This window comes from Eriocheir sinensis, chromosome 65 (genome assembly GCF_024679095.1).
Source record: "Eriocheir sinensis breed Jianghai 21 chromosome 65, ASM2467909v1, whole genome shotgun sequence".
NCBI classification, from domain to species: Eukaryota; Metazoa; Arthropoda; class Malacostraca; order Decapoda; family Varunidae; genus Eriocheir; species Eriocheir sinensis.
This window is the reverse complement of record NC_066573.1, coordinates 6,161,348-6,179,026: the sequence shown is the minus strand read 5'-3', so window position 1 is coordinate 6,179,026 and position 17,679 is coordinate 6,161,348. Positions and strand designations below refer to the sequence as shown.

At 45.6% G+C, this 17,679-nt stretch overlaps 2 protein-coding genes across 7 annotated transcripts in view; one reads left to right on the top strand and one right to left on the bottom strand.

Annotated features, from left to right (window-relative positions):
- The first annotated feature begins 1,853 nt into the window (after positions 1-1,853).
- Positions 1,854-17,679, top strand: part of LOC126987534 (WD repeat and FYVE domain-containing protein 3-like) — a 56,409-nt gene continuing 40,583 nt past the window's right edge. For 4 of the 6 annotated variants that reach the window (XR_007740981.1, XM_050844542.1, XM_050844543.1 and 1 more), the window contains exons 1-15: positions 1,885-2,007; positions 6,452-6,533; positions 6,794-7,015; positions 8,112-8,185; positions 8,722-8,893; positions 9,468-9,641; positions 10,103-10,295; positions 10,811-10,997; positions 11,152-11,318; positions 11,846-12,048; positions 12,478-12,626; positions 12,846-12,967; positions 13,098-13,259; positions 13,860-13,975; positions 14,717-14,956. Coding sequence is in view for 5 of the 6 variants with exons in the window: in XM_050844542.1 (XP_050700499.1) it covers positions 6,459-6,533; positions 6,794-7,015; positions 8,112-8,185; positions 8,722-8,893; positions 9,468-9,641; positions 10,103-10,295; positions 10,811-10,997; positions 11,152-11,318; positions 11,846-12,048; positions 12,478-12,626; positions 12,846-12,967; positions 13,098-13,259; positions 13,860-13,975; positions 14,717-14,956 (2,256 nt within the window). In the remaining variant the exon portion in view is untranslated. Of the gene's footprint in view, positions 2,008-6,451; positions 6,534-6,793; positions 7,016-8,111; positions 8,186-8,721; positions 8,894-9,467; positions 9,642-10,102; positions 10,296-10,810; positions 10,998-11,151; positions 11,319-11,845; positions 12,049-12,477; positions 12,627-12,845; positions 12,968-13,097; positions 13,260-13,859; positions 13,976-14,716; positions 14,957-17,679 lie in introns of all 6 variants that reach the window. The other 2 variants (XM_050844544.1, XM_050844545.1) reach the window with 2 other exon arrangements.
- LOC126987481 (uncharacterized) lies at positions 1,973-2,978 on the bottom strand. The gene is made up of 2 exons (XM_050844449.1): positions 2,855-2,978; positions 1,973-2,256 (listed from the first exon to the last, which is right to left on the bottom strand). The coding sequence occupies exons 1-2, from the start codon at positions 2,976-2,978 to the stop codon at positions 1,973-1,975; spliced, it is 408 nt and encodes a 135-aa protein (XP_050700406.1).

Here is a 17,679-nt window from a genome sequence, read left to right as displayed (position 1 = left end):
GATGGATAAGCCACTTGGGAAATATGGAGATAGCAGAGGATGGGAGGAATTTAGATATATACAGATAAGCCAGTAGGTCATTAAAGCTTTGAAATTAATGGAAGAACACACTAGACTCCATAAATAGGCTGGGAAATAGGATAGATAGATAGATAGATAGATAAGCCAGCAGGGAAATAAGGAGACAGCAGATGATGGGAGGAATTTAGATATATACAGATAAGCCAGGAGGTCATTAAAGCTTTGAAATTAACGAAATAAAACCCCAGACTCCATAAATAGGCCGGGAAATAAGATAGATAGATAGATAAGCCAGCTGGGAAATAAGGAGACAGCAGAGGATGGGAGGAATTTAGATATATACAGATAAGCCAGGAGGTCATTAATGCTTTGAAATTAACGAAAGAAAACCCCAGACTCCATAAATAGGCTGGGAAATAAGGATAGATAGATAGATAGATAAGCCAGCATACGGTATACTGGGCTGGGAAATAAGGACACAGCAGAGGATGGGAGGAATTTAGATATATACAGATAAGCCAGCAGGTCATTAAAGCTTTGAAATTAACGAAAGAAAACCCCAGACTCCATAAATAGGCTGGGAAATAGGATAGACAGACATATAAGCCAGCTGGGAAATAAGGACACAGCAGAGGATGGGAGGAATTTAGATATATACAGATAAGCCAGGAGGTCATTAAAGCTTTGAAATTAACGAAAGAAAACCCCAGACTCCATAAATAGGCTGGGAAATAGGATAGATAGATAGATAAGCCAGCTGGGAAATAAGGAGACAGCAGAGAATGGGAGGAATTTAGATATATACAGATAAGCCAGTAGGTCATCAAAGCTTGTAAATTAACGAAAGAAAACCCCAGACTCCATAAATAGGCTGGGAAATAGGATAGATAGATAGATAGATAGATAGATAGATAGATAAGCCAGCAGGGAAATAAGGAGATCGACAGCAGAGAATGGGAGGAATTTAGATATATACAGATAAGCCAGTAGGTCATTAAAGCTTTGAAATTAACGAAAGAAAACCCCAGACTCCATAAATAGGCTGGGAAATAGGATAGACAGACATATAAGCCAGCTGGGAAATAGGGAGACAGCAGATGATGGGAGGAATTTAGATATATACAGATAAGCCAGTAGGTCATTAAAGCTTTGAAATTAACGAAAGAAAACCCCAGACTCCATAAATGGGCTGGGAAATAGAATAGATAGATAGATAGATAGATAAGCCAGCTGGGAAATAAGGAGACAGCAGATGATGGGAGGAATTTAGATATATACAGATAAGCCAGGAGGTCATTAAAGCTTTGAAATTAACGAAAGAAAACCCCAGACTCCATAAATAGGCTGGGAAATAGGATAGATAGATAGATAGATAGATAAGCCAGCAGGGAAATAAGGAGACAGCATAGGATGGGAGGAATTTAGATATATACAGATAAGCCAGTAGGTCATTAAAGCTTTGAAATTAACGAAAGAAAACCCCAGACTCCAAAAATAGGCTGGGAAATAGAATAGATAGATAGATAGATAAGCCAGCTGGGAAATAAGGAGATCGACAGCAGAGGATGGGAGGAATTTAGATATATACAGATAAGCCAGTAGGTCTTTAATGCTTTGAAATTAACGAAAGAAAACCCCAGACTCCAAAAATAGGCTGGGAAATAAGATAGATAGATAGATAAGCCAGCTGGGAAATAAGGAGACAGCAGATGATGGGAGGAATTTAGATATATACAGATAAGCCAGTAGGTCATTAATGCTTTGAAATTAATGGAAGAACACACTAGACTCCATAAATAGGCCTGGAAATAGGGTACCACGCATGTTATAACTCAGGTGTTTAATTAAATGTCTCGCGCAGGTGTACTGGGCCACAACAAAGCCCTGAAGAAGAAGAAGAAGAGCAAATCACCCCCGCCATCGCCCTCCTAAGATGTGAGGAAAAGGCTGCTCAGACTCTTCCTCGAGGCGCGTCCAGGCAGCGAGGTGAGCGGGGAGAGTGGGCGTGGGCGTGGGCGTGGCGGGCAAGGGGCGTGGGGGTGAGCGGCGGGCGTGGGCGGGCGAGGTATTGATGTGGGCGTAGTGCTGTCAAAATCTCGGCCACTGACAGGTCGTGGGAGGGGGTGAGGTGGGGGGGTTTGTGTGGGCGTGGGCGTGGTGGGCTGAGGACATGGGCGTGGGCGTGGCGGTCATGTGTTAATTCTGGAGCTGTCAATATCTCGGGCTCTGACAGGACTTGGCCGTGGGTGGAAGAGGGAGGAGGTGGGGGGTTTGTCCGGGCGTGGGCGTGGGCGTGGGCATGGGCGTGGTAGGCTGGGGACATGGGCGTGGGCGTGGCGCTCATGTGTTAATCTTGGAGCTGTCAAAATTTCGGCCATTGACAGGACTTGGCCGTGGGTGGAAGAGGGAGGAGGTGGGGGGTTTGTGCGGGCGTGGGCGTGGGCGGCGGGCGTGGGCGTGGGCGTGCGAGGTATTGATGTGGGTGTAATGCTGTCAAAATTTCGGCCACTGACAGGACTTGGCCATGGGTGGAAGAGGGAGGAGGTGAGGTGAGGTGTTTGTCCGGGCATGGGCATGGGTGTGGTGGTCAGGGGTCAGGGGCCATGGGTGTGGTGGTCAGGGGTCAGGGGCCATGGGTGTGGTGGTCAGGGGTCAGGGGCCATGGGTGTGGTGGTCATGTGGTACTGGTGGAGCCATTGTGTCCTGGGGTGTGGTGGTCAGGGGTCAGGGGCCATGGGTGTGGTGGTCAGGGGTCAGGGGTCAGGGGTGTGGTGGTCATGTGGTACTGGTGGAGCCATTGTGTCCTGGGGTGTGGTGGTCAGGGGTCAGGGGCCATGGGTGTGGTGGTCAGGGGTCAGGGGTGTGGTGGTCATGTGGTACTGGTGGAGCCATTGTGTCCTGGGGTGTGGTGGGCAGGGGTCAGGGGTGTGGTGGTCATGTGGTACTGGTGGAGCCATTGTGTCCTGGGGTGTGGTGGGCAGGGGTCAGAGGTCAGGGGTCAGGGGTGTGGTGGTCATGTGGTACTGGTGGAGCCATTGCGTCCTGGGGTGTGGGGGGCAGGGTGTCCGCCGGGCCGCTCGGTGCGGGTATTGGCACCCACACGCTCCTGCATTTTAGGGACACACTGTAAAGGTTTTGTGCTGACCCGGGAATGCGTCAACTTGTCTTCATGGCTAGTAAATATATATGAAGGCAGCATCATTACAGCAAATGTTTCTGATGATGATTTTGGTTATAAATTGATTTCCTAATTGAGTGTTCAGTGAGTAGTTTTTCATTTCTCTTCGAGTTAGCCGACTTACTTCAGAGGATCATGGTTTGTTTCAGAACCAGAGGTAACGATGGTAATATATATGAAGGACGTGTATTTAGGCACCGTAGGTGTTAAATATATTTTTTTTATTTCTTTTTACAGTCTAAATACATTTCAAATGATAGTGGTTTATTTACAAACCAAGTAAAAATTGTAATTCTAAGTAAAATGTTAATAGATATGAGGCCGTGTATTTGAGCGTTAAATATCTTCTTTCATTTCCCTTATAGCCTAAAGAATGGACTCTTTTAAAGGATAGTGATTTACTTAGAAAAAATAATTAAATACTAATGGATATCAAGGCTATGTTCTTCAGTGTTAATTATTGTTTCTACAATACTATTTATTATAGCTATAAATAATATTATATTATTATTAATCAAAATAGTGCACCTATAAAAAAGAACATAGTCATTAATATCATGGCCTTGTTGTCAGCAGTATATTTTCTGTCAATTTCTCCAATTAATGTTCAAATGATTATATGAATTTTTATAGGATATTGTTTTCAGCATGGAAGGAATATACTTTGCTTTATGTGCTGGAGCTAGAAACTCAGGAAGCTGAGAATTTCCTTTCTATCATTTGTCAAATTTCTCCATTAACAACCACAATTCAACACTCGTCATTTATTTAGAGTTTATAGCATTACTGATTATTTGGATGTTCCGAGAGGAGACATGTGGCACATCACACACCTCTTCATTGGCACATCTAAGGCACTATAGTCAGTTCACCCAAGTCTGAGGTGGGCATTATCAAGCACTGGCAGCCTGCTGTCCCACGGCATGTCCGATTGCTTGGATAATACATGATAGCCTACACATGGAAACAGTCAGGAGTTTCAATAGTACGCCGGTATCAATAACAAAATACCGTCAATTAGTATTCAATTTTGAGTTAACAGTTGTTTGTACTGTCGCAAACTGCTGTTTTATTTTAATATAAAGCCTATTAATATTATTAATATAAAGCCTATTAATTTTCTCGGTGGTAGACAGCACCAAGGCTGTTTAATAATTTCAGTCAGCAATCTTGTAAATTAACAAAACAACTGTTTGCATCAGTACTGATAATTTTTAACTCAAAATGACTATAATTGACTGTATTTATTATTGTTGCCTGCATATTTTTGACATTGATGACTGCTTCCTGTGTGTAGGCTTTTATACATTCTCCACGAAATCGGACATGCCGTGGGACAGCAGGTTGCCAGTGCTCGATAATGCACACCTCAGACTTGGGTGAACTCACTATAGTTATGCTATAAAATAAAATAATTGACGCTTGTCAAATTATGGTTAATGACGAAATTTGATAAATAATTGACAGTAGCTTGCCAGAAAAACATTTATTGGAAAAGTACTGATGATTTGGTACCATACACCGAAACATTACAGCAGCTGTGCGCATTATATCGTTTTTATATTATACCTAAATATAAATGAAAATGTCAGTACGGTACCCTACTGACTTTGGTACTATAGTCGGTTCACCCGAGTCTGAAGTGAGCATTATCGTGCAATGGCATCCTGCAGCCACATGGCGTATCTGATTTCGTGGACATTGATGCTAGCCTATGCATAGTAAACAGTCGTCAGGTGTCAATAATATGCAGGCCGCAATAAGAAGCACTGTCAGTTGTTGAAGATTTTGAGTTAAAAAAATATTAGTAATGTTGCAAATAGCTGTTTTGTTAATATAAAGCCTGCTGATTTTCCCGGTGGTGGACAGCTTCAAGGCTTTTTTTTTTTTTTTTTTTTTTTTTTTTTACGTCGCAGCCTATTGCGCTGGTAGGCTTCTTCCCAGTGGGGCCTGATGATCGGCCCAAGGCTTCTTCCCGGTGGGGCTTGATGGTCGGCCCAGCCCGTTCTGGCGCAGGCGAGTGCTTATAGAGGCGCCAGAATCATAATCAGCGATCTCGTGAATTACAAAACAACTATATGTGACTGGTATTTTTAACTTATAACTGACGGTAATTGTTATTGCTGCCTGCATACTATTGACACTGACGACTGTTTGCTATGCGTAGGCTAGCATATGGTATCCATGAAATCGGACATGCCGTGTGGTTGCAGGTTGCCATTGCGCGATAATGCACACTTCAGACTCGGGTGAACCGACTATAGTTACTATCCCTGGTCATTTAGAATCAGACACCCTGCACTCAGTCAGGGGGTCCTGGCAAGGGAGTGACACCCCACACTCAGTCAAGGGGTCTTTTATACAGTAAAGGAAACAGCTCAAAAAAAAAAAAAAAAATAATAAAAAAAAAAAATAAAATAAAAAAGCCTGCAAATCACAGCTCCTATAAAAAGAGTTAAGAGGAGTGGCCAAAAGATAGGTCAGTTTCGGGAGGAGAGGTGTCCTGATACCCTCCTCTTGAAAGAGCTCAAGTTGTAGGCAGGAGGAAATACAGATGAAGGAAGATTGTTCCAGAGTTTACCAGCGTGAGGGATGAAAGAGTGAAGATGCTGGTTGTAAAGTAATATGCATTTTCTGTAGTAAAACGGAACCTAATTTGCAATAGTATTTTTTTGTGTTTGCAACAGGAGATATTCTTTTTGATCCTGTCACTTAGAAGCTTACTCCTAACCCAGTAGCAGCGGGGATCATGATTCTTAATGGTCCCTCCAAGCGAGAAAAATGAGAAAAAATCACCCCTCACACAAACCATTTCATAATATATATTAAAGCATTTGTGATCAGTTTATGTATCATCTATTTTGGGGGGTTAAAATCATGGCACAAATTTGGCCCGTCGCTGCTACACGGTAAAGCCACAAATTTGGCCCGTCGCTGCCACACGGTAAAGCCACAAATTTGGCCCGTCGCTGCCACACGGTAAAGCCACAAATTTGGCCCGGCGCTGCTACTGGGTTAAACATGCCAGTGTTACCAACTGATGCAACTTAACCTGTCCCCTGTGAGTGGCATGGATTTTGCCTTCACTGTTATCCTGGTAACATATAATCCCAGGTCTTTCTCTGCCTCTGTGGTGGATGGTGGAGTGTTTCCCATGTGGTATTGGTGTGCTGGATATCCCCTCCCAAAGTGCATAACTTTACATTTATCTTCATTGAATTGTAGCAACCACTTTTTGTTCTATTCCTGTAGCTTGGTGATGTCTTCTGGTAGGAAATCCACAGTCAAGGGGTTAAGTCATTCCATTCACACACAACCCTATTTGTCAACTGAGGTAAGGTGGGGTTGAGTGTACAGGAGCTGCCTTGTATAGGCCAACCGGTCTCTTGCAGACCCCTTATGTTCTTATGTTTCTGCATATCTCCTTTCTGAACCTCTATTCATTCAGTTTGCTACCATTTCTGTGGGTCCTAACATCATCTAAGAGTAACATAACCTGTGTTGATTTTAAACCACATCAGTAGCAAACACTATAAAGAAACTTTCCCAGTAAATTGTATGTTGACTGACAACTGTCCTGTCATCCACCCCCAGAAGAGGATGAATGTGATGCGCAAGTGGTGGGGTTCAGGGTCCCGGGTGGGTGGGGTGCTTGAGGGCCTTGACCCCACCAGCCCCCCAGCAGCCCAGCAGCACCTCGCCCTTGGCCTCATGCACCTCAAGAAGCTCTTCAGTGAGTACTCCATCCCGCCACACCCTCTCTCGGAGCCGGAGAAGGAGGACAAGCTTTACAACATGCTGCCACTTTTCTGCAAGGTAGCTACAATTTGGTTTTCCTTACCTTCTCTTTTTAGGGTTTATGAGGTAAGCCAAGTGCAAAATAAATAAATGTGATGCTTATAACACCCTGCTTGTAACACTGCTCCATATAAAAGGAGACAGAGGAAGATGCCAGAATCAGGAAGGAAGGAGAAAAAAGCAAAAAGAATGAAAGAGTCTACCAGTGACATGAGTTTCTCCTTACTTAGAAGTGTCACTTATTAATAACTCAACAAACTATGACAAGTTCTAAACAGTTTTTTGCTTGTGTTGGACTATGCATACAGGAGGGCCTCTCCAATAACATTTTAGGCAGTAACAGTAAGCTAGATTTCGTGGGTAGGTATCAATGTTCTACAGCAATGTTCGGATTCTCTCAAATAATAGATTTTTTGCTGGAAGGAACCATCTGTGTGCATCTTAGGGCCAGTCTTACAGTCCAGTACAGCAAGTTCGTAAGCTCCCTAACCAAACACAAAATACAACGAAATTCCTTGTAGCTCTCGTGTTTGGCGTTGATATAAAAAGGAGGGAATTTTAGAAAAGCACACAGGAAATTTCTTTATTAGTATCTGGTGTTGAGTAGAAATAACGGATTGTTGTGGTGGATACAGATTGGTTTGGGCGCTTACAACAATGACTGGCCATTAGATAGCATGTTTTTTGCCTCCATCTTGATGACCAAGACATTAAACGTGCTCTCTTTTGGTCTCATGTATACGTAAAAGATATTGTTGGGGATGCCATTCCGAGACTTTCATCCATTTTTCCCAGTCAAAGCCCCCGAGCAGAATTATTCAAGCACCGATTAAATGTTACTGGCAAGATCCTACTGTACTTTACTTAGTTACTTTTCACCTCAGCTCCCCATACTATTACTATATTACTAACAGAAAATTAACATGTTGGATGCAACCATAAACCCATAATAGTGGTTCACAGAAGCTTAAAGGGAATTGAGTTTGACTTACGGCTATTATTGGAACTGGTGTCAAGGGAATGGCCCAGGAAGGAGTAGCCTGAAATGTGGGTGAAAGTTTAACTATGACTTGTTCTTTGCTTTTAGACCTTAATGATGATCTCTGTTCTCCAGGTTTTTGGTGCCAGCCCTTCCTCTGACCTCCAGGAAAAGTTTGGTGAAGTGATCATGTTCACCCAACATGTGAGGTGAGGACGGGAGGCCTGCGCTACACGGCTTTGTCTTTTGTTGCATGACACAGTACTGCCTGTTCATCTCTCCTTCATGTGGACCAGCTAGCCAGTAATAATGATAACAAGGGGAGGGAGATGTGAGGAAGAGGACAGTGGAGGGAAGGCCGGCCATAGACTTAAAAGAGAGAATCATAAGTAGAAATGTAGGCGTGGAGCTTAAGAGAGGATTAAGGAATAGTATATTTGTGCCAGCCTGGACTCCTGCCCCTGAACCATGGCATGAAGGAGTCAGGGCAGGCAAGGCTGTGAGTGCACCATGGGAAGAAGTTACTTGAAGCCAGCATGGGAGACTCTGTGCTAGGAGACGCTTCTGCCACAGTCAGCCTCTCAAGGGGACTTAACAGAGGAATGAAGACATCACAGCTTGAGAGAGGGAGGGAGAACTGCCAATCTTCCTCTAATTCCGCTGGTGTGCCTTGCTATGCTGTGTGTCACTCTGTTTATTCTTTTTATTCCGTTATTCTATTTATTCCGTTTATTCTTCCCTGCAGCAAGTTGATGGTGACGGAGATCCGGCGGCGGGCGTCCAACCAGTCAACGGAGGCCGCCTCGTGTGCCATTGTGAGGTTCCTGGAGATTGACAACTGTGAGGAGAGCAGCAACGGATGGATGCTGCTGTCCACCCTCAATTTGCTGGCAGCGGGGCCTCCACAGCTCATTGAGGTTCGTGCTGCACTCAGACATTTCTAGTGGTGTCAATTTCTAAAGCGTCTCTTCATAATGCTGCATCTCCTTCCTGAACCTGAGTTTAATCTTTGCTTCAGGACCTAACACCTTTATCAAGTACTTACTGGAGCATACACACAAATGAGCACAAATTTATTTCAGGTTCAGGAAGTTGAAGTAGTGAATGTGTGTGGATGTATTTAACCTGGGTAGCAGCGACGGGCCAAATCTGTGGCTTTACCCTGTAGAAGCGATGGGCCAAATTTGTGCCATGATATAACCCCCCCAAAATAGATGATGCATAATCTCATTACAAATGCTTTGATATATATTATGAAATGGTTTGTGTGAGGGGTGATTTTTTCTCATTTTTCTCACTTGGAGGGACCATTAAGAAACATGATCCTCGCTGCTACTGGGTTAAATAATGCAAATATGATGGGAAGTTGAAATGGAGATCAGGCAGTTATAGGCTGGGGAGAGCAGACAGTAGATAGCTGTTTCCTGGGAGTGACCCTGTGCATGCTGACAAGACTCCTGTAGTCTCCTCACGCCCCTGTTCATTCCACAGGTGATGACGGCCGCGTCGCTCCCCTCCACGCTGGTGAAGTGCTTGTACCTCTTCTTTGATCTACCAGAGTATGAAAGCCCTGCTACTGATGTGACTCCCCTCCAGACTGACAAGGAATCCACAGACTTTTCTCCAAGTGAAAGACGAATCCTCCTCCAGAAGGTTTTTGTTCAGGTCAGTGGTGGGTGTGTCTCAGGCTGCTCTGTTCCACTGTTATAAAGCTTGCCTTCATCAGCAGCTTCCTTGTCTTCTCTGGGTACTGATCAGAGCAACAAGGACAAGCCTCTAGTTAGGGAAAATAGGATTGGTTGAGTCATACAAACTTTCCAAACACTTTTACATATAGGACAGATTTTACTTTGTTTGATACCTTCCATTACTTGATAAAACAAAAACATTAACTGCTGTGATCAGTGTCTTGCACCTTGTGGCTTTAAATACTTTCAGACCTAACAAACTTTTGGGGATAAGGACTTGCTGTTGTACTTTTTTTTTTTTTTTTTTTTTAGAGCTTTTACTTTCTATCATTAGTGTTTAATGTCCCAAGCTTTCTTCCTTCTCTGTGAGTATTCATCATTAGTGTAGCCACAGTTATGGCCAGTAAACTGACCGTCTCCCCCCCTCCCCCCGGCCAGGTACTGGTGAAGCTGTGCTCCCACACGGCCCCGGCTGAGGAGCTGGCCAGGAAGGACGACCTGACGCTGCTCTTCTCAGCCATCACATCCTGGTGCCCCCAGCACAATGCCCTGTGGAGGAAGAGTGCCGCGGAGGTCCTCATGACCCTCTCCAGGCACGGCCTCTCCCAGCCTGTGGTCAGCTACATACACAGTGAGTGGCTGCTCCTCACCTCTGCTGCTCGGTGCTCATGGCACACTAATGTGTTCTTCTTTCTATTATATCATTTTTTTTGTTATGGTGCAGGAGACAGATTAACTCTTGCATTAGGAAGTTTACCGGCTTAGTGATGGGCTTGAGCAGGCGTCCACACACCTTTCACCTCCTAAAGACTGAAGGTTTAAATACTGAAGCCTTTCCCTGCAGTGCAAGATAGGAAGCCAGTAGTGTGTTCTTTCTATTATATAATTTTTTTTGTCATGGTGCAGGAGACAGGTTAACTCTTGCATTAGGAAGTTTACTGGCTAAGTGATGGGCTTGAGCAGGCGTCCACACACCCTTCACTTCCTGAAGACAAAAAATTTGAATGCTGAAGCCTTTCCCTGCATTGCAAGTTTCTCAGTCCATGAATAACAACTTTATTCACTTAGTCATCAGGAAAGACAATGCAAAAAAATTACCTGTTTCTTCTTAATTATTTTTTATGCCTTTATTTATATCTTTTCCAGACAAGGGGTGTGTGGGGCTCTGTGTGGAGAACATGGAGCGAGGGCAGGACCTCTCACCCCTGGAGATTGTGGAGATGTTTGTGACAGTGTTCTGCTTCCTCAAGGACTCCTCGGAGGTCTCCCAAACCCTCCTGGACGACTTCAGGTCCTCTCAGGGTTATGCTTTCCTCACTGAATTTCTCCTGAGGTATGTGAGCCAAGGCTGTGCTGTGCTGTTTTATGTTGTGGAGGAGTGTGGCTTGCTGGGGTACTGAGCAGGATCATACGGTGGTGGTAGGGCACACCTGACGTTTCGACAGGCACTGATGTATTCCCTTGTACAGTGGTGTTTCTCTCTGCAGGTTGGAGGCAGACACGTCGGATGAGAGCCGGGAAGCCCTCAGGAATCTAGTGCTTCTTGTGTCCTCGCTCTCCTATTGTGGCTATGTGGAGCTGAAGCCTACTTCTGCCTCAGTGGGCTCCCTCTTCCACATTCCCGGCTTCACCCTCCCTGTTCCCTCCGGCAGAGGTCTGTGGAGGCATTAACTTTAGATGTTTCTCTCATGTTTCTCTGATGCCTTTTTGCTCTCTGAACTCAGTTAAAGGGGTGGCCTGGCAGTCCCCAGTTGTCTTTGTTCATACTCTCTGCAACACTCAACCCCTTGCAGTCCCTCTTGTTCATGTATTCTTAACCCGTCTGCTGCGATTGGCATGGATTTGTCTTTCACTGGTAGCATGGTAACATATAGTCCCAGGTCTTTCTCTGCCTCTGTGGCAGATAGTGGAGTGTTTCCCATGTGGTATTGGTGTGTTGGATATCCCCTCCCAAGGTGCACGACTTTACATTTCTCTTCATTGAATTGTAGCAGCCACTTTTTGTTCCATTCCTGTAGCTTGGTGAGGTCTGACTGTAGGAAATCCACAGTCAAAGGGTTAAGTTGTCTCTGTGCCAGGCCTCACCACAGACTCACCATTCAGCTGTCCATAACATATCCAGACCACCTCACTGTGCCTCACCTCAATTTTCAACCCTGCTTTCCGTCCTCTGTGGTCCAGGTGCCAGTGTGAGGAATGTGCAGGCCTTCAACGTGCTGCAGTTGGTGTTCCTGCGAGGCACCACTCCAAACCTTTGTTCTGTCATCCTGGACGCCATCTCGGCCGTCTACCAGTCGGACGCCGCCAACTACTTCATCCTGGAGTCCCAGCACACCCTTTCAACCTTTGCCGAAAAGATCCACGCCAAGCCCAAGGAGATTCAGGTGTGGAAGTCATGCTGGGCCTTGATTAGGATGGGAGGCCCGCAATAGACAGTGTATACACCTCTGTCTATCTGTCCATCTATCTCTCTATCTGTATTTCTATAACCAAATTTGTCTTTATCTGTCTATAACTGTATCAATCTATATCTTTCTGTATCTCTGTATCTATCTATCTGTCTATCTTGGAGCCTTGGTTGCCAGATGACTCATATCTTGAACAAATCATTTCTTGAACATATTTTCTGAACAGAATCTCGGTTCCCAAACAGGCAAGCCGAGCACACTCTTGGTTGGGTAATTCCTGCCAGCCATCCTCCTCCCACTCCTACACCTAGCTTACACCTCTTGTATCCCACACTCTGCCTTACATTTTGATCACTTTTCCACCCTCTGTATCCCTTATTTTCTTGTGTATTTTGACTTTTCCAGGAGAAGTACTTCCAGCTGCTTGAGTTTGTGGTGTTCCAGCTGAAGTTTGTGCCCTGCAAGGAACTGATCTCCCTGTCCATCCTGCTGAAGGCCCAGCACACACTGTCCTGCTCCATCACCTGCATGAACACCCTCCTCACCATACTCAAGTGAGTCACACACTCATAACACTTGCTGAAGCACAGACAAGTACTCTCTCACTGGCTGCCATTGGTTCACTGGCTGCCAAGCAAGGGACAGCAAGGAGGGGGTATTGCAAAAAATTAACATTATGGGGTAGAAAACAGTCACTAAAAGAAGGGCAGCTGATGAAACAGTTTGCCTCTTAGTGAAGTCTTTATCACCTCGCTGTGTTCTTGGTGTTGCAGACACAACGCAGTGTTCAAGGATGTGTTCCGGGAGGTTGGGTTGCTGGAGGTGCTTGTGACGTGCCTCAGCAGGTACCACGAGCTGCTCAAGTCTCGCTCACAACAAGACACACAAGTTAAAGGTAAGCTTCCTGCAGCTGACCTATGGAGAATCACAAGCCCACAAACACCAGTCTGAAAACTAGGAAATTATTGTTAGTTTGCCTCCTTCTGACCTCCAGCCTAACCCTTTGCTCTTGCTTCCTGTGCCAGGGGAGGGCAGTGAGGAGGAGCAGCTGGGCTTCCTGGTGGTGGAGGCGCTCACCTTCCTCCTCTCAGGCAACAGCCAGAATGCCGCAGTCTTCAGGGAGTCCGGGGGCGCCAAATGTGCCATCGCCCTCGTCCCATTCCTGGAGTGCCGCCTCCAGGCTCTTGGTGGGTGGCTGTGGGAACCTTGACTCGCTGATCCTCATGTGTTGAAACATTATTAATTCTTTTAACTGGACAACACAGGGATGAGCTTGAGCAGATCTTGTGCAGCTTGAAATATTGTAATGACATTCATGAACACTTGTCCTCCTTATTCTCTGTGGAAATTGAGGGGCACGGACCCCTGCAAATACATAATATCCATGAATGATCAGTGACCCCCCAAAAATGCATCTAAGTTTGCAAAATAACCAGTGAGAGCAATTTTACACAAACTAACAAATGAATCACTTCCATTAGCAACAGTCAGGGTAAAATACTCTCATAAGCAGCAGTATTCAACAGCTATATGTACTAAAAATTGTACTGTTATTAAAGTAAACTTTATAAATATGTAGTCAAGGGTATGTCACTTAAGTATTGGGTCCTCTCGCCAAGTCTCTCTTTTTCAACTTGAGGTGCTTATGCATTTTTATGTATTTTTGGGAAATTCCATGAATGTGCGAATCCACAAGTAGTGAACCAGCGAATGTGGGGGACTGGTGTGAATCATTCCGTGGTGTTCATTCTCACAAACATTGGAATACTAAATGTTGAGCGTTTCAGGAGTGATGCAGCAGCTGGTCCTGGCGAGCGGCAGCGATGACGACATGGGTTCCCTGCTGGGCCTCCTACACTCGGCTCCGGCAACAGAACTGCAGCTCAAGATTGACATTCTTAAGGTAGGGAAAGGCTGGGGACTCTGGGTGGGATGTTACTTCCTGTTTTGTGGTAGAATGGGCAGAGCAAGGGCAAAATTTATGGAAAAAATGCCCTCAACACTGCACCTTTAAAATGAGGAGGAAGATGTCAAAATAATGATCAGTTCTGCAAAGAGTTTAGGTCATAGGAAGGAGGAAATGTAGATGAAGGAATGCTGCCCCAGAGTATGCCAGTGGAAGTGAAGGGACAGTACACTCATGCATTAGGAGGTTGGATAGCAGCAATAAAAGAGATGGACACATACCGTTTCCTTTACTGTAAATAAAAATAAATAAATAAATAAAAGGTGAAAGGATCGTACACTCATGCATTAGAAGGATGGTCAAGCAGATATAAAACATGAAATATACTCTACATGGACCATCATCATTATCGTCTTCAGATGTCAGATATTCCCATACGTAATCTCTTGTGAGGTTAGACGATTGATGACACACAACTATTTCTGCCCATTGCCAATACTTTATATACTCTACTCTTTACCCCACATGCTGATTGTAACATCTATCTATCTATCCATATCTCCAACGCCCTGCTCCTTGCGAGAACTTCCCTTCAGGGGGTGGCCGCAGCAGAATTGTCTCCATCTCTCCCTGTTCTGGCACTCCCTCTCAGCACACTCAATCCTGCTACTTCCAACTCTCTCGCTCCAATATTCACTCACTCACTGATTGTAACGTGTCCTTTTTCATTGTTTCCAGTCGCTGCTCATCTGCCTCAAAGAGTCTCACCGCACGAGGACGGTGTTCCGCAAGGTTGGAGGGTTCCTGTACGTGATGAGTGCCCTGGTGGGTCTGGAGGGCAGCCTCGGCGATGTGGTGCTGCCGCCCTGGACCACCATCTCGTCTCGCCTCATCCTCACGCTGCTCCTCAATGTCTTCAACACGCTCACCACGGCCATGCGCTACGAGCCCGCCAACGCCAAGTTCTTTCATCAGGAGGCAAGTCCGCACGTGTCCCTGTCTCCTGCTTTTTCCATGTTTTTATTTATTTATTTACTGGCTACCTCCCTACTGTCCTCTGTCTTCCTCTTTGATGCTCGGAAATCCTGTTCACAAAGCCACCGGTACATTCTCATAACACAAACCCTGGTCACAAACCCACCGGTACATTCTCATAACACAAACCCTCCCCACAAACCCACTGGTACATTCTCATAACACAAACCCTCCCCACAAACCCACCGGTACATTCTCATAACACAAACCCTCCCCACAAACCCACCGGTACATTCTCATAACACAAACCCTGGTCACAAACCCACCGGTACATTCTCATAACACAAACCCTCTCTCACAAACCCACCAGTACATTCTCATAACACAAACCCTCCCCACAAACCCACCGGTACATTCTCATAACACAAACCCTGGTCACAAACCCACCGGTACATTCTCATAACACAAACCCTCCCCACAAACCCACCGGTACATTCTCATAACACAAACCCTCCCCACAAACCCACCGGTACATTCTCATAACACAAACCCTCCCCACAAACCCACCGGTACATTCTCATAACACAAACCCTCCTCACAAACCCACCGGTACATTCTCATAACACAAACCCTCCTCACAAACCCACTGGTACATTCTCATAACACAAACCCTCCCCACAAACCCACCGGTACATTCTCATAACACAAACCCTCCTCACAAACCCACCGGTACATTCTCATAACACAAACCCTCCTCACAAACCCACTGGTACATTCTCATAACACAAACCCTCCCCACAAACCCACTGGTACATTCTCATAACACAAACCCTCCCCACAAACCCACCGGTACATTCTCATAACACAAACCCTCCCCACAAACCCACCGGTACATTCTCATAACACAAACCCTGGTCACAAACCCACCGGTACATTCTCATAACACAAACCCTGGTCACAAACCCACCAGTACATTCTCATAACACAAACCCTCCCCACAAACCCACCGGTACATTCTCATAACACAAACCCTGGTCACAAACCCACCGGTACATTCTCATAACACAAACCCTGGTCACAAACCCACCGGTACATTCTCATAACACAAACCCTGGTCACAAACCCACCGGTACATTCTCATAACACAAACCCTCCTCACAAAGCCACCGGTACATTCTCATAACACAAACCCCCCCCACAAAGCCACTGGTACATTCTCATAACACAAACCCTCCCCACAAACCCTCCAGTACATTCTCATAACACAAACCCTCCCCACAAACCCACCGGTACATTCTCATAACACAAACCCTGGTCACAAACCCACCGGTACATTCTCATAACACAAACCCTCCCCACAAACCCACCGGTACATTCTCATAACACAAACCCTCCCCACAAACCCACCGGTACATTCTCATCACACAAACCCTCCCTCACAAACCCTCCAGTACATTCTCATAACACAAACCCTCCCCACAAACCCACCGGTACATTCTCATAACACAAACCCTCCCTCACAAACCCTCCAGTACATTCTCATAACACAAACCCTCCCCACAAACCCACTGGTACATTCTCATAACACAAACCCTCCTCACAAAGCCACCAGTGCATTCTCATAACACAAACCCTCCCCACAAAGCCACTGGTACATTCTCATAACACAAACCCTCCCCACAAACCCTCCAGTACATTCTCATAACACAAACCCTCCCCACAAACCCACCGGTACATTCTCATAACACAAACCCTCCCCACAAACCCACCGGTACATTCTCATAACACAAACCCTCCACACAAACCCACCGGTACATTCTCATAACACAAACCCTCCCTCACAAACCCACCGGTACATTCTCATAACACAAACCCTCCCCACAAACCCACTGGTACATTCTCATAACACAAACCCTCCCCACAAACCCACTGGTACATTCTCATAACACAAACCCTCCTCACAAACCCACTGGTACATTCTCATAACACAAACCCTCCTCACAAACCCACTGGTACATTCTCATAACACAAACCCTCCTCACAAACCCACTGGTACATTCTCATAACACAAACCCTCCTCACAAACCCACTGGTACATTCTCATAACACAAACCCTCCTCACAAACCCACCGGTACATTCTCATAACACAAACCCTCCTCACAAACCCACTGCACGTTCTCTCATAACACAAACCCTGGTCACAAACCCACCGGTACATTCTCATAACACAAACCCTGGTCACAAACCCACCGGTACATTCTCATAACACAAACCCTGGTCACAAACCCACCGGTACATTCTCATAACACAAACCCTCCCCACAAACCCACCGGTACATTCTCATAACACAAACCCTGGTCACAAACCCACCGGTACATTCTCATAACACAAACCCTGGTCACAAACCCACCGGTACATTCGCATAACACAAACCCTGGTCACAAACCCACGATGCGTTCTCATAACACAAACCCTGGTCACAAACCCACCGGTACATTCTCATAACACAAACCCTGGTCACAAACCCACCGGTACATTCTCATAACACAAACCCTCCCCACAAACCCACCGGTACATTCTCATAACACAAACCCTCCCCACAAACCCTCCAGTACATTCTCATAACACAAACCCCCCCCACAAACCCTCCAGTACATTCTCATAACACAAACCCTGGTCACAAACCCACCGGTACATTCTCATAACACAAACCCTGGTCACAAAC

Coding starts and splice junctions, on each gene's coding strand:
- LOC126987481 (XM_050844449.1), bottom strand. CDS start 2,978: ATGGCTCCACCAGTACCACATGACCACCACACCCCTGACCCCTGCCCA. Junction 2,257..2,854: donor CCCTGACCACCACACCCATG/GCCCCTGACCCC, acceptor CCCACGGCCAAG/TCCTGTCAGAGCCCGAGATA.